The following is a 15,461-nucleotide window of genomic DNA, read 5'->3' on the forward strand; positions in this document are numbered from 1 at the left end:
TTGAGGAGCGAAAGGCATGCATTAAAAAGTTTCAGTTCGTTAAACGGCTGTAAAAGGGTCATTCCAGCGTTTCTGTGCCCTTTGCGAAGTGTCCAAAACGTTTGATTTCACGTAATTTTTACACTCTGCCATAAAGAGTACATGTTCAACTTAATAAAAAAAAACACGTTTTCCCATTTCGAGAGGTAAAGAAGAAGAACAAAAAGTATGGTCAGCGCCAAATAAAGTAACATGTTTGACCATAACATCTTAAATCAGCCATGAATCCCGTTGTGACAGGGGGAACGGAAGCTTGTTGTGTGCAACAGGGAGTGGCAATTTAATGCAAGTTAACCCGAAAATGTCATTGTTAAAACATTTCAAGCCTGTCTCTCTACCAGGTTGACCTGTTCTGCTTAGACCCGCTCAGTATTCCACCACAAAACACCAGACAACTGGAAAAAAAAAGTCTAGACCCAGATCACCTGCTTGTATCTTTTTAAAGGAATAGTTTCTCCATATTAAAAGGAGACTTCAGTTCATTTAACAGGATTGACCTTCAAAGTAGAGCCATATGTAATTCAATCGCTAACCACGTGAAATAAATATTAATCTTCAGAAATGACATTGTCAAAGCAACAAAATAATGAGGGCTTTACATGATGGTGAAACTTGGAGAAACGTTGGGAAGTGGGTTAAAGAAATGACAAGGTTGACGGAGGGACGTGTTAAAATGCAACATTTTCGGCGAGCATTTATTGAATTCTCCATGTGGTCTATATTAAAGGGTACTTAATTTAATATGACATTAGTAAAAAAAAATGAATATTGGCACTCTTTTTGTGCAATGACCAATACATGCGCTCCCCACATAGCGCCAAGCTTTCGGGGACTAGGCATCTGAATTACGTGGGAAAAGTGTGATATGAACTATTTACACGAATTCATCAACCCCTCTGTAATCTCGAAAGTATGTCCCAAAACAAGACGGAACGAACCCAAACCATCTACCGACTCGTCGGTCAAATCCTCACATCCTCCAGACTGCCTTCGTGCTTGGAGCGCGAGAAAAGCGCAACGAGAGACAGCATCACGAAGTAGGTTACGTTTTTACTGAATCTCTGTTGAAATGATCTTTCCTTTGCGCCCTCTTTAAAATATTTTATTTGAAACGATAGGAATAGTGTATAATGGCAGGAGATGTGGCTTAGTCTAAGAATTTAACTTTGCTAAACCAGGCATGTGGACGGGGCATCCCAGTAGGCTGTTTAATGTAAGGATAAGGCTACATATTTATAGTTCAATGCAACCCTTCAAACTGATGTTTTAAACATGTGGATTGAGGTACACGTTTTAGTCAGGAATGCAGGCCTATATTCGAATTGACGTTTGAAATAGCCCATGTGGACCGTAAACCCTATAAGAGTCAAACTACGAGCACCCATTTAGCCTATATGACATTATTATCTGTAAGTACAGCAATGACAGAGAACTACAAAGCTGAAAAGTGTGCATGTCATGTTGTGCATTTCGAAGCAGCGGTGTGGCGCTCCATCGCGTGTCAAAGTGTCTTTGGCCTGATTTTATGCGAAATTAAACCGACCCTTCAATGAGAGAGAACCTCCGTGCAGAGTGAATGTGACAGATAAAGAACGCAGCAGGAGGGAGGCAGAGAGAGGAGAGTTCAGCTCACACTGACTGCGAGATACATTACGGCCGGTTTAGTCGTCGACAGAAACCGTTGTCGATATACTGTATCTCCAACAATGAAGACAAATAAATCATTTATGCCACGTCAATGTCTATACTGTAACGGTATCGCGTGACACTGCAGTTAAATAATTAAGCGTATATGTAACGGGAAATACAGGCCTACAGGGCAATGCGTAATTCATTCGTTTGAACTCCAACAGCAATTACAGACCTAATAACAAAAAAAACGTAGACCAATACAGAGGAGCAAAGCCAACAGTTTTATTATAATGAAGTCCCTGAATCTGTAATACGACCCCTGAAACATTGTTTTAATTCAAGAGAAGGACACCTGATCCGAAAGTATTGTGCATACAATAACTCGTCTCATCCTGATGGACTGGGGCAGGGGTAGGGAGAGGCTGCACGGGCAATGTTCATAGGAAAGCTAGCTGGATATCAGGTTTCATTGGGACCATGGCCCCGTATTATTACCATGACTTCTGAATGGCAACCCTAGTACCTTATTAGCTAATACTAGGTCTTTATCCAGAAGGGCACCCTCTCCCCTACACAGTGCTCTACTTTTGACCAGAGCTCTATGTACCCTGGTCAAATGTAATGCACTATATATCTCTCATTATAGGAGTAATAACATGAACGTATCAATGGGTCAGAGGTCACTACATCCTTCCAGGCCCTTTAACCTCTCTAGGCCTACTATCCCCAGACGGATTTGCCTTTAGACAGGGATAATTACTAGGCCTATGGCTAATAATTACTAGGCCAACTAAGCCGTTGACATCTGAATGGCAACCCTGACTAGGTCCTTATCAGCTGATACAAAAATAAACATGATAAATATGTACCCAAGCATGATGGTTGTGAATGTCTCCGTACCAAATGGCACCATATTCCCTATATAGTGCACTACTTTTGACGAAGGCTCATAAGGCTCTGGTCAAAAGTACTTTACTGTGTAGGGAATAGGGTGCCATTCGGGATGCATAACAAGAGCGAGGAGGTCCAGGCCTAGCATGGGGGTTGTCAACGAGAGGCACAGCGTTGCAGTAACATAGTGTATCAGTTACCAGAACTCAATAGCAGGCTGGCTGCTCTATGCAGATAGATGAACTATTCAGAACAGGCAGGTGGTGATTAAAGGGCCTATTGTGTGTCAGAGTACGTTGTTCTGGTATCGTCATGATTGGACTAGGCTTTTGTCTGGGGCTCGAGAGACCATGGCCAAGCCAATACGACTACAAGAGCAGAAGGCTGGTTGAGTACACATGTAGGCCTACGGTTCTGTTTGTATAAGGTTACAGGTACAATATACAAATTCTGTGGGCTGCCACTCAAAGAGAAAAAGAAAACAAACATTAAAAAAGGTAGATAAGTATAAAGTTTGGATCCTTTTGCTTTGGAAACTATGTGTATTTCTATTTCTAAATGTAATTACAAAAAAATACAATTATGGGAGTTACCCCATCAACTGACTAGCCTTCATTTCATCTTTATCAATAGCTGTTTGTGATGGTAACGGAAGATATGCTAATGAGAGGGATTGTGGCGCTGCTGGATAATTAGTCAAATTTCTCAGGCTGCAGAAGGTCCTTAGAGATACAGTGCATTCAGATAGTGTTCAGACCTCCTTCACTTTTTCCACATTTTGTTACGTTACAAATTTGTTACGTTACAAATTGAGCTCAGGTGCATCCTGTTTCCATTGATCATCCTTGAGATGTTTCTACAACTTGATTGGAGTCCACCTGTGGTAAATTCAATTGATTGGGCATGATTTGGAAAGGCACACACCTGTCTATATACTTTCCCAAGGTTGGCAGTGCATGTCAGAGCAAAAACCAAGCCATAATATAGAAACGCCGAGACAGGATTGGGTTGAGGCACAGATCTGGGAAAGGGTACATGAAAAAGGTCTGCAGCATTGAAGTTCCCCAAGAACACAGTGGCCTCCATCATAATTAAATGGAAGAAGTTTGGAACCACCAAGACTCTTCCTAGAGCTAGGTCAAACTGAGCAATCGGGGGAGAAGGGCCTTGATCAGGCAGGTGACCAAGAACACAATGGTCACTCTGACAGAGATACAGAGTTTCTCTGTGGAGATGGGAGAACCCTCCAGAAGGACAACCATCTCTGCAGCACTCCACCAATCAGGCCTTTACGGTAGAGTGGCCAGACGGATGCCATTGCTCAGTAAAAGGCATGACAGCCCTCTTGAAGTTTGCCAAAAGGCACCTAAAGGACTCTCAGACTATGAGAAACAAGATTCACTGGTCTGACAAAACCAAGATTGAACACTTTGACCTGAATGCCAAGCGTCACGTCTGGGGGAATCCAGGCAACGCTCATCACCTGGCCAATACCATCTCTACGGAGAAGCATGGTGGTGGCAGCATCATGCTGTGGGGATGTTTTTCAGCAGCAGGAATTGGAAGACTAGTCAAGGATCGAGGGAAAGATGAACGGAGCAAAGTACAGAGAAATCCTTGATAAAAACCTGCTTCAGAGCGCTCAGGATCTCAGACTTGGGCGAAGGTTCTCTTTCCAACATAATAACGACCCTAAAACAACTCAGAAATGGCTTCTGGAGAAGTCTCTGAATGTCCTTGAGTGGCGCAGCCAGAGCTCGGACTTGGAGCCGATTGAACATCTCTGGAGAGACCTGAAAATATCTGTGCAGCAACGCTCCTGTCCAAAGCTGCCATAGTCGCCCTCCTGTCCGGAGCTGCCAGAGCCGCCCTCCTGTCCGGAGCTGCCAGAGCCGCCCTCCTGTCCGGAGCTGCCAGAGCCGCCCTCCTGTCCAGAGCTGCCAGAGCCACCCTCCTGTCCGGAGCTGCAAGAGCCGCCCTCCTGTCCGGAGCTGCCAGAGCCGCCCTCCTGTCCGGAGCTGCCAGAGCCGCCCTCCTGTCCGGAGCTGCAAGAGCCGCCCTCCTGTCCGGAGCTGCCAGAGCCGCCCTCCTGTCCGGAGCTGCCAGAGCCGCCCTCCTGTCCGGAGCTGCCAGAGCCGCCCATCACTCCAGAGCTGCCAGAGCCGCCTGTAACTCCGGAGCTGTCAGAGCCGCCCGTCACTCCGGAGCTGCCAGAGCCACCTGTAACTCCGGAGCTGTCAGAGCCGCCCGTCACTCCGGAGCTGCCAGAGCCACCCTCCTGTCCGGAGCTGCCGAAGCCACCCGTCACTCCGGAGCTGCCAGAGTCGCCCTTCACTCTGGAGCAGCCAGAATCGCATCCCCTCAGTCCAGAGGGGCCCCTCAGTCCAGAGGCGCCACCTAAGTGGGCCAAGACTGAGGTGGAGCGGGGTCCACGTCTTGCACCCAATCCGCCGCCGTAAGGAAGGCCCAGAGTCAGGTTTTGCGGCCGGAGTCCGCACCTTTGGGGGGGGGGGGGGGGTACTGTCACGCCCTGGCCATAGAGAGGCTTTTATTCTCTATTTTGGTTAGGCCAGGGTGTGACTAGGGTGGGCATTCCATGTTCCCTTTTCTATGTTTTTGTATGTCTTTGTTTTTGGCCGGGTATGGTTCTCAATCAGGGACAGCTGTCTATTGTTGTCTCTGATTGAGAACCATACTTAGGTACCTCTTGCCCACATGGGTTTTGTAGGTAGTTGCTTTCTGTTTTTGTGTCTGCACCAGACAGAACTGTTTCGGTTGTTCTCTTTGTTGATTTATTAATCAGTGTTCAGTTCCATTAATAAAAGGATGAACACGTATCACGCTGCACCTTGGTCCTCACCTTCTTCCACTTCTTCCAGCTACCAAATACTAATTGAGTGTATGTAAACTTCTGACCCACTGGGAATTAATCTCTCTACTATTATTCTGACATTTCACATTCTTAAAATAAAGTGGTGATCCTAACGGACCTAAAACAGGGAATTTTTACTATGATTAAACGTCAGAAATTGTGAAAAACTGAGTTTTTGAATGTATTTGACAAAGGTGTATGTAAACTTCCGACTTCAACTGTATATATTTCTCTCTGGCTTTTGCCTCATTTTGGAAGAAATTTATTTGTTCAAAACTGTTAAACTATTGTCTTTTTCTCTCTTCGAGTCAACTACCTGCCACATTTTATACACTGCAGTGCTAGATAGCTGTATCTTGTGCTTTCATTGGTAGATTAATTATCTGTTCCTTTGATTGAGTGGACAACATGTCAGTTTATGCTGCAAGAGCTCTGATAGGCTGGATGACGTACTCCAGAAGTTGTCATAATTATTGTGTAAGTCAATGGAATGGGGTGAAAACCATGAGCCTCCTAGGTTTTGTTTTGAAGTCAATGTACCCAGAGGAGGACGGAAGCTAGCTGTCCTCCGGCTGCACCATGGTGCTACCCTACAGAATGCTGTTGAGGCTACTGTCGACCTTCTTCGCGAAATACTGTGTTTTAATCAGTTATCTGATGACATGATTACATTTAGTGTAGTTTTATCTTAAAAGGATACATTTTTAAATGTTTACAATTAAAACATTTATGAAATTCACTGAGGAGGATGGTCCTCCCCTTCCTCTTCTGAAGAGCCTCCACTGGTAGCCTATAGATTTGCTTTAGCTAATGGGTGCATGTTTATTGGGAGGCGTATTTGGTTGTCATTATCTTATGTTAAACCTAACATTTGACAAAGCTTTACACAGTGTCGCAATGCTGCCATTTAGACTGCTGGCTGGCGGCAATAATGTAATTAATTACTTGTTCAGTTATTAAAGCTGGAAATAGAAACATTGCAGATTGTAAAAAAACATCTAATCATATGCAACAGCATACTAACCAGCTACCAAAATATATTTTTTTAGAATATACAACTGTCCTGTATAGCATACCTAAATCTGCATGATATGAGCCATCCTCGTGCTCTCTACCGGCTTTGATAGAAAGATGTTGTGTTTCCTCCTGCAGTGTAGCCTACTATCTACACTACACGGCAAAAATGATCTGGACACCTGCTCGTCGAACATCTCATTGAAAACATTATGAGCATTAATATGGAGTTGGTCCCCCTTTTGCTGCTTTAACAGCCTCCACTCTTCTGGGAAGGCTTTCCACTAGATGTTGGAACATTGCTGCAGGGATTTGCTTCCATTCAGCCACAAGAGCTTAGTGAGGTTGAGCACTAATGTTGGGCGATTAGGCCTGACTCGCAGTCGGCATTCAAATTCATCCCAAATGTGTTTAATGGGGTTGAGGTCAGGGCTTTGTGCAGGCCAGTCAAGTTCTTCCACACCGATCTTGACAAACCATTTCTGTATGGACCTCGCTTTTTGCAGAAAAGGGCCTTCCCCAAACTGTTGCCACAAAGTTGGCGTCCTACGACGGTGCGACATTGAAAGTCACTGAGCTCTTCAGTACAAACCATTTTACTGACAATATTTGTCTTTGGAGATTGCATTTCTATCACCTGTCAGCAACGGGTGTGGCTTAAATAGCTAAGTCCACATACTTTTGGCCATAGAGTGTATATCTATATACAGTATTTAGCTGCTATTTTGTTATAAATGACACATCAAATAAATACCTATCAATGAGGAAAAAAGCAGTCGGCTTAAGGATAATTTCAGCCACTATTTATTGTTGAACTCAGTGGGTTACAATATTCAAGGTAAATTACATTTAATAAAATAAAATGTAATCTAACTTGAGAGACTTCCCTGGTCTCCTGAAGTCCTCATTGCTGCTTATCTCTCTGTCTCTCTCTTTTTTCTACGTAGAGGCCTACAGTAGCTACAGTATGTGACTGCGTCTCGTTGCATTTTTGTGTGCAAAATAATGTTTTCACCACGGCCTGTAGGGGCAGGTTGTGGGCCCAACTGTTTTCCATACCGAGTATTGACAACCCAGACAAGTATTTCCGGAGACATTGTGCGTTATACTGTATGTCCATTGCGATACACACAATTTAAACTTAGTCTTGAAGGACCCATGCCAATATATACCAGATAAGGGACTGTAGATATTGCAACCACACAACTCAAACGCAGTTTAACCAGTATGAACGAAATTGCAAATCACTTTTTTTGTTCAATCCCTCAAGAACTGTTGTCCGCTAAAGATTATTACCTGTTTACCAACGTATTGGCTGTCCAGTATCCAGACGACCTGTCCCCAGAGCTTCCTATTCAGTTCATCACTTCCAGTAACGGGTTGAGCCCGGCAATTAAGCAGAATGAGAGAGGCTCAGTCAAAGATGCTGCAGAATTGCTGTATTTGAAGCAGCACTCCCTTCTGCTCAGTTTCCCTGACGTTGCTACGGCAATCAAGCTGTTTTTATCACCTCTGTAAGTGTCGCTTCTGCAGCGAGATCGTTTCCTAAACTAAAAGTCATGAAGAACTACCATAGAAGCATTTAGGCTCTCAGTCTGATATGAGCTTTAGAAGAGCTTTAGAACGCCTGCGTAAGATCCACTCATTGCACAGGCGCCGTCTTAGCCTTGACCACAGTTCTTTATTTTTTATTTTTCAAGGCCTGAGGCTTTATTTTTTTATCTTATTCCTGAAGCCCAAGAAACCTGTAGACCAGATTCTGGTAACCAGAAAGATTGCTTATTTTCCTAATATTTCTATGCTGACTGAATGGGACACTACAATTCAAGCATTCAACTCTCAGTGTATATACTGATAATCTTATTTTAGTCATCTTAAAGCCTGAAGATAACGCCAGTTGCTATTCAGATAAAACAAGTGATTGGTAGACCACGTCCAAAAATGAAAAATATGATGATAAACCTTGAATGTTTGTTTACACTACTTGATCACTGAGATGCGACCAAATCAGAGTTTTACAAACTAGGCTCTCATTAGCTCAGTCGATTGTAGCACATAAAAGGGCAATTTTCTCACATGATGATTTTTGGAAGGTATACTTGTAAATCATTATTTTTATGATGATTTGGTGTGTTTTGAACCTCTTTTTTCTATATTCATTTCAATACAACTTCATTTGTCCCCTCAGGGGCAATTAGCCATTAGCCAATAGTCAATAAATGCTTTTGGTGAGCTGGTACTCTTACGTGCGAATAATGATACAATTCCTGTTGTTTTTCATTTACAGCTTTGGTTTGCCTAAGGCTGGACCAGCACATTTTATGCTGATTTAGACTGTTATGTTTCTCCCTTTGTGGAACCTACAGTCTAATCATGTTTTTTGGTGAGCTGAGTAACTATACGGAATAATGATAGAAATTCTGTTTTGCAGTTACGGGAAGTTCTGCCAGGCCTGAAACTGGACTAGAACATACAGCACAGTGCCACGGGGCGTGGCTACGGATCTGAAGCCAAGATGGTCGCCGTCTGTTTTAATCCTTGCAGTCGCCTCAAAGGAAAATCATCGGATGGGCCTCTGTATCACTGACAGAACACACTGAGGATCAGCACTGTCGATCCTTAGGTAGGAAGACAGATATTTACTCCTTTGCCTCTCTTCTCGGATTGGAAGACTGGGATTCAACTGGAGGATTTTCATCCTTTAAATAGCCTCTGGTCTATATTACAATCAAAAGGATATTGCGTCATCTTCTTAAATGAAACATTGCACGCTTGGGACATACAGTACATTAAATATATCAGTCGTTGAAACAAAAAACACACCTGATGCTATTGACAATCTAAGGATCTCTCCCTCTAACATCTAACCCCAACTGGCACAGTCTAACCTACGTATTTCTTCTATAATGCATCCCTTTAGTCTCTCCCAGCGTGTTCTCCTGCTGCTCAGTACTCTGCTGGGCCTGTGCCAGGGTCTGGAGTTCACAGGCTCCGAGGGTCAGTGGGCTCGGTATGTCCGCTGGGACGCCAGCACCAGAAGTGAGCTCACCTTCCAGTTCAAGACAGCCGCGTCCGATGCCCTGATCCTCTACTTTGACGATGGCGGCTACTGCGACTTCCTGCTCCTCACTGTCACGGACGGGAAGCTCCAGCTCTGCTTCAGTGTCGACTGCGCCGAGACCACCGTCACCTCTGAGAAATCGGTCAACGATAGCCGCTGGCATTTCGCTACAGTCAGCCGACACAACCTCAGAACGGTCCTAGCCCTGGACGGGCAGACCAAGGCGGACGAGGTTCGACCACAGCGCCAGTTCATGAAGATCGTCAGCGACCTCTTCCTCGGAGGTGTACCCGGAGACATCAGGACTTCGGCCATCACCCTGCCGACGGTTAGAGAGCTGCCACCGTTCAAAGGAGTTATCACAGACCTGAATTACGGAAACAAGGTTCCCACGCTGATCAACAGTCAGAAGGTGCGTCTGGAGATGATGGGTCTCTGTACAGAGAACCCGTGTGAGAACGGAGGCCACTGCTCCATGGCTGATGGAGAACCCTACTGTGACTGCTCCAAAACTGGATATACCGGACGGACCTGCGGTGAAGGTAAGATCGTTCAGTCTTACCGACCAATGTCTTTGTTGAATGTAGACAGCAAGGTACAAATAATGAATGCTAAAGGTGTTTATACAATATTTGAATTGAACGAACTGACTCTTTTCTCCAAGGTTTTTGCTACACTGTACCATTTCCATGTTGAAAAAAACAATGTACAAGAGCATGTCGACAGATTCAGCTCGAACAGAAAACATGGACATCTCTGTGTGGGTGGTTCCTCTTTCACAGTTTATTTCAAATGAATTGTATGTTGTATGTGGGAGTTATATTGGAAGTGATGTACCAGGATATACCGTCTCTGCATTCTATTGTTACTTTCATGAGAAATCTGTGCAGGGATGCAATATTCTTTGATAAGAGTCATATTACAATGTTCAGTCATTTTTCTTCCCATATATTCAGCTCCTGCAAGTGTTACAGGGGCCAGAAGGTACAAAATGGTTTGAATAATTAGGAACAGCTTTATCTTTCTCCTCTTGGTCACTTATGCCAAGGCTGCCTCTGCTATGTGTCTTATTGAAATGTAGTGCTCTGACAAAGCTCATAGTAAATTCCTACTTTAGTCCTTAGTTCTGCCTTCATGAGACAGGAAGCTACCGTATCTCTCAGACAACATCACCTCCTTCCTCTTTTTCATCGGTTTGGAGTGTATTGGGTGACTTAGAGACTAGAGACCCATGATGGCTGAGTTTGATTCACTGCTGACCCACTTCCCGTTACTGCCTGGTTAGGTCACTTCCTGGCAGGTTAGGCCAGAGTGAAAGGTTGAATAATGACACAACTCCATCTTGAAATACAGGGGATGAATGCACACTGAGTACTCCTCCATTTGTGGCTTGTTACCTTATACTGCAGCTCTTTTTCCCATTTTTGGTTCTAATTGTTTTAGGGTTTCAAACATTTATTTTTTATTTTGGATACTAGCTATTTACTCCACCCCACTGCTATGCTTAGCATTCCAAAACACAAGATATGGTATGTCAGAAAACCATACATGTCCGCTGCACTGTCAGTCTCAGTGACTGGGCGTTATCCTTTAGTCTGGTTCCGTTCTCTCTCAGCCACTGTCTAACAATGAGGAGAGGAGAAGAGATCCATCCATTCATTTGAGAGCTTCTCTCAGGCCGACACAGAGCTGCCATGGGAGCGATAACATTCTTGTGCTAAAACAACTGAGATTTAATAGGTTGCTTGTGATTCAGGATGACGGTTGAATAGAGGGCCATGTCACCGCCCCAGGGCAGTGCTTCTAATTTACAACGCAGCACTCTTATTGGCGGAGAGGACAAACGCCACTAGACAGGAGCACAGCACTGAGAGCACTCTCCTGCTGTGCTAACTGGAACAGCCCCCTGTGTCCAGCACGCACACAGCTTTCCAATCTCTCTCCTCTCTCTCTCTCTCTCTCTCTCTCTCTCTCTCTCTCTCTCTCTCTCCCCCACCCCTCTATATCTTTCCCTCCGATTAATTTATGTGGCTGATTGTTGATTACGCCGCAGAGACGCTGAAGCATAATTAGGAGGATAATGAGAGCAGAAATGGCTAATTTGACCAGGAAACTCTGGGAAACAAACTCAAACTGACATCTGCAATCGACAACGCCTTATAGGGAGTTCTTATTGTTACAGTATGTCTACAACTGCTAAAGCATGTTGTTTTTTCTTCAGACACTATTGCACTGCAGTACAATACAGAGAGCATATTTTGCCCACATTGCTTAACATCACCGTCAGCACATGAGACATTAGAGACACAACCGTTCTTAAGTCTGTGTCTGTGTAGTGTCTGTGTAGTGTCTGTGTGATTTTGATGCTGCATCATGTGTTACGCTAATGAGTAATGGGTGCAATCTGTCGGACCTGTAAGTGTTTACTGTGTGTGTGTTTACTGTGTGTGTGTTTGTGTGTTTGTGTTTGTGTGTGTGTGTGTGTGTGTGTGTGTGTATGTAAGGCAGACTGGCTGGCTGCATGGCTAAAGACACACACACACACACACACACACACACACACACACACACACACACACACACACACACACACACACACACACACACACACACACACACACACACACACACACACACAGCTGCAGTTAGAGTTATCCTAGCGGGCCCTGGAGCAGGATTCATACAGCAGGCAGATGGCAAGGCCCACTAGGCCTCAGAAGCATTTAGCATTTAGACTGGGATGGGCTGTATGACGTATGCTCAGCTCATAGTTTTCACAGTTGTTAACTTCAACCTAGCCTGCTTAAAGGCTGTTAATGCAATGTACAGTGTAGTGCAATTCAGTGATTAGCATTTGAATGTGTACATGAACTATAGGCTGAACTAATCAAGTGACAATGGGTTAGTTTAGCCTATATTATAGTAGCTGAAACAAGAGGATTGGGTTTAGCCTAGCCTAGCGGAAACATCATCATCAGGCCTTAGCCCCACAGGATGATTAGGTTAGCCCTAGCTAGCTGAAACATCATCAACAGCAACATTATCGTCAAAGCCTGCCCTGGGTTAGCCTAGCTGTAGTTAGCAAAAGCTTCATTAGCAACTAGCAATCAGGATTAGGTTATTTTAGCTAGCTGAAACTTCAAATTATGACTTAGTTAGCCTTGCTAGTTGAAACATCATCATCATTAAACATTACATCAGCACCATCATCATTCCCCAGCCCAGGATGACTGGGATTTGCATACCTCTAACATAATCATTATCCTAGCCCTTAGCCCTCACCGTCAAAGAGCCACATAGAGCCCAGTCCGCCAGGATGACTGTGTTAGCCTAGCTAGCCTAGCTGTAACATAACCAGCATCATTATCCTAGCCCTCAGCCCTCATCCTGCCCACAGAGCTCAGCCCTAAACCACCAACCTGCAGAATAAGACAATAAACAGATGGCCATAAAACACATGTTCAATCTGTCCGCCCATGTGGATCAGGGCGTATCAGTGTTTAGGTGCGTCAGAGCGGAGGGGCTGGAATAAGACACTGTTTGCTCGCCCCCGTGCTGTTCGGTAATATTACAGCCATTGCGGTGAAGTGGTGTTATCATCAGTCAAATGGATGCGTCCCAAATGGCACCCTATTCCCTACATAGTGCACTACTTTTGACCAGCGCCCCATAGGGAATAGGGTGCCATTTGGGATGCTGGCAATGCTATCATCAGTCAACGTGCGAAATTATTAATGATTTCTGTAGAGTCATTTGGAATGTGGCATATCTTATCTCTGTTCATTGTTTCTTATATGGCCTTGAAATGTAATGTGTTGTGTTCCCAAACCTATTAAATTAAATGAATAGATTTGACATTTGAAAGACTGGATGCCTCAGGGGTATTTTAATTACAAATGAGATATTCAGAATGTTAAAGCTATTATGAGCTATCGACACGTGCTCTAGGATTATGTAACGTACAACCTGATTGCCATGTTCTCATCATCGGACTTCTACAACTTCCTTCATTTTAATAAGCGGTCTAAAAATACCTTATTGAACTGTAAAAACGGCCCCGCGAAAACAGTAGTAATTGAAGGCTGGGGCAAACAAACTGTCAAACAAGTGCTGAAGAGATGCCTAGGAGCTCTGCTTTGGGGATTAATAAACATACATGGAGAAATGACTGTTACAATAATCTTACTATGGAAATAGGTCAGGGGGGAAAAAATAAAAAGAGGGAGTACTTGCCTGATGTGTGTGTGTGTGTGCCTGTGTGCTTGCATGTCTCTGTGTGTGTATGTGTGTCTCTGCGTGCGTGTGTGTGTGTGCGTGCATGCGCCTAATTTCAACACAAGCAGAGTGCAGAGGGCATTTGTGTCCGGTCCCAAGCCTGACAGTGCCGTTAGAATTTCAGTGGGATGGGATGGAGGATGGCGTCGCTAGCTGCAGCGGCTGGTAAAGTGGAGCAGGAAGAGGATTACACAGGAACCACATGTTCTCCTATCTTCCGTCCATTGGCTTGTTCTGGACACTGCAGCCAGCTCTGTGAAGGGAAGGAGGAAAGCTTTAGCTGCATGTGTTTTGCAACCCAGCATTTCATAGACACACACGCGCCAGGGACACCAAATCCCCCTCTCGCCTGCAGGGATGCTGTCTATCAGGCTTCTGCTACCTCCCTTCTTTAGTCTTTCGCCCTTCGCTCCTTGTCTTTAACCCTGTGAGCCAATGTCGTACTCCGTAATCTGGCTACTTCAGCTACTGAAACATTAGCTGTTCCTGCAGGTGGTGCCTCCATTTTTTTATTTTTTTTATGTTGCAATATCCATTGAGTATTTGTCGACTGTGTCACGTTAACATGAGTAACAACATGGCCGTCAGCGAACAACATGGCCGTCAGTGTACAACATGGCCGTCAGTGTACAACATGGCCGTCAGCGAACAACATGGCCGTCAGTGTACAACATGGCCGTCAGTGTACAACATGGCCGTCAGCGAACAACATGGCCGTCAGCGAACAACATGGCCATCAGCGTACAACATGGCCGTCAGTGTACAACATGGCCGTCAGCGAACAACATGGCCGTCAGCGAACAACATGGCCGTCAGTGTACAACATGGCCGTCAGCAAACAACATGGCCGTCAGTGTACAACATGGCCGTCAGTGTACAACATGGCCGTCAGTGTACAACATGGCCGTCAGTGTACAACATGGCCGTCAGCGAACAACATGGCCGTCAGCGAACAACATGGCCGTCAGCGAACAACATGGCCGTCAGTGAACAACATGGGCACAGGTAGCAGGACTGAGTGGCCATTTTGAGTACCTCCATCATGCCCTCCACTCTACCACTATAACCACTATAGATAGCTACAGCTATCAGCACAAAATAAAAATAACCCTCTTCCCACATGTTCAGTGGGAATTTACAGCCTCCATGCAGACAACACAATTGAGTGGCCATTTCGAGTGTATGCCCTTCACTTTAACCACTTGCTATCTATCAAATAAATACAAGAAACCCTCTTCCCACATGCTGGTTGGTTGGATGGGTGGGAATTGAATGGCCTCCAGTGTGGCCGGCCGGCCAGAGATCTAACCACGGCAGCTAGCGTTAATTGCTTTGAATCAAATTAATATCTGATATGGCGTATTAGCCTGGCACTTTAAACATCTAATACAGTCCTTCTGAATTACGAGCTGTTTCATTTCCTCCCACTACATGTTGCTCTCAGGGGCTGATTAAAGAAATCTGTTGGCATTTAGCTTTTACAACCGTTCCAGCTACACGCGCACTTGCTCGAACTCGCTCGCTCGCTCGCACACACACACACACACACACACACACACACACACACACACACACACACACACACACACACACACACACACACACACACGCGGCCGAGTGGCCAGGGTTAAGATGTCTTGAGGTTAAGGAGGGATAGCCGAAGACAGCTGTAGCATA

The 15,461-nt window shown here is 44.8% G+C and overlaps 1 protein-coding gene across 30 annotated transcripts in view; it reads left to right on the forward strand.

Annotated features, from left to right (window-relative positions):
• Window positions 1-15,461, forward strand: part of LOC110529758 (neurexin-3b) — a 465,957-nt gene that overhangs the window by 581 nt on the left and 449,915 nt on the right. For all 30 annotated transcript variants that reach the window (XR_016497721.1, XR_016497720.1, XR_016497723.1 and 27 more), the window contains exon 2: window positions 8,880-10,051. Coding sequence is in view for 21 of the 30 variants with exons in the window: in XM_090243127.1 (XP_090099253.1) it covers window positions 9,355-10,051 (697 nt within the window). In the remaining 9 variants the exon portion in view is untranslated. The remainder of the gene's footprint in view (window positions 1-8,879; window positions 10,052-15,461) is intronic.

The sequence above is a fragment of the Oncorhynchus mykiss genome, chromosome 8 (genome assembly GCF_057628025.1).
Source record: "Oncorhynchus mykiss isolate SJ-2025 chromosome 8, ASM5762802v1, whole genome shotgun sequence".
Classification (NCBI taxonomy): Eukaryota; Metazoa; Chordata; class Actinopteri; order Salmoniformes; family Salmonidae; genus Oncorhynchus; species Oncorhynchus mykiss.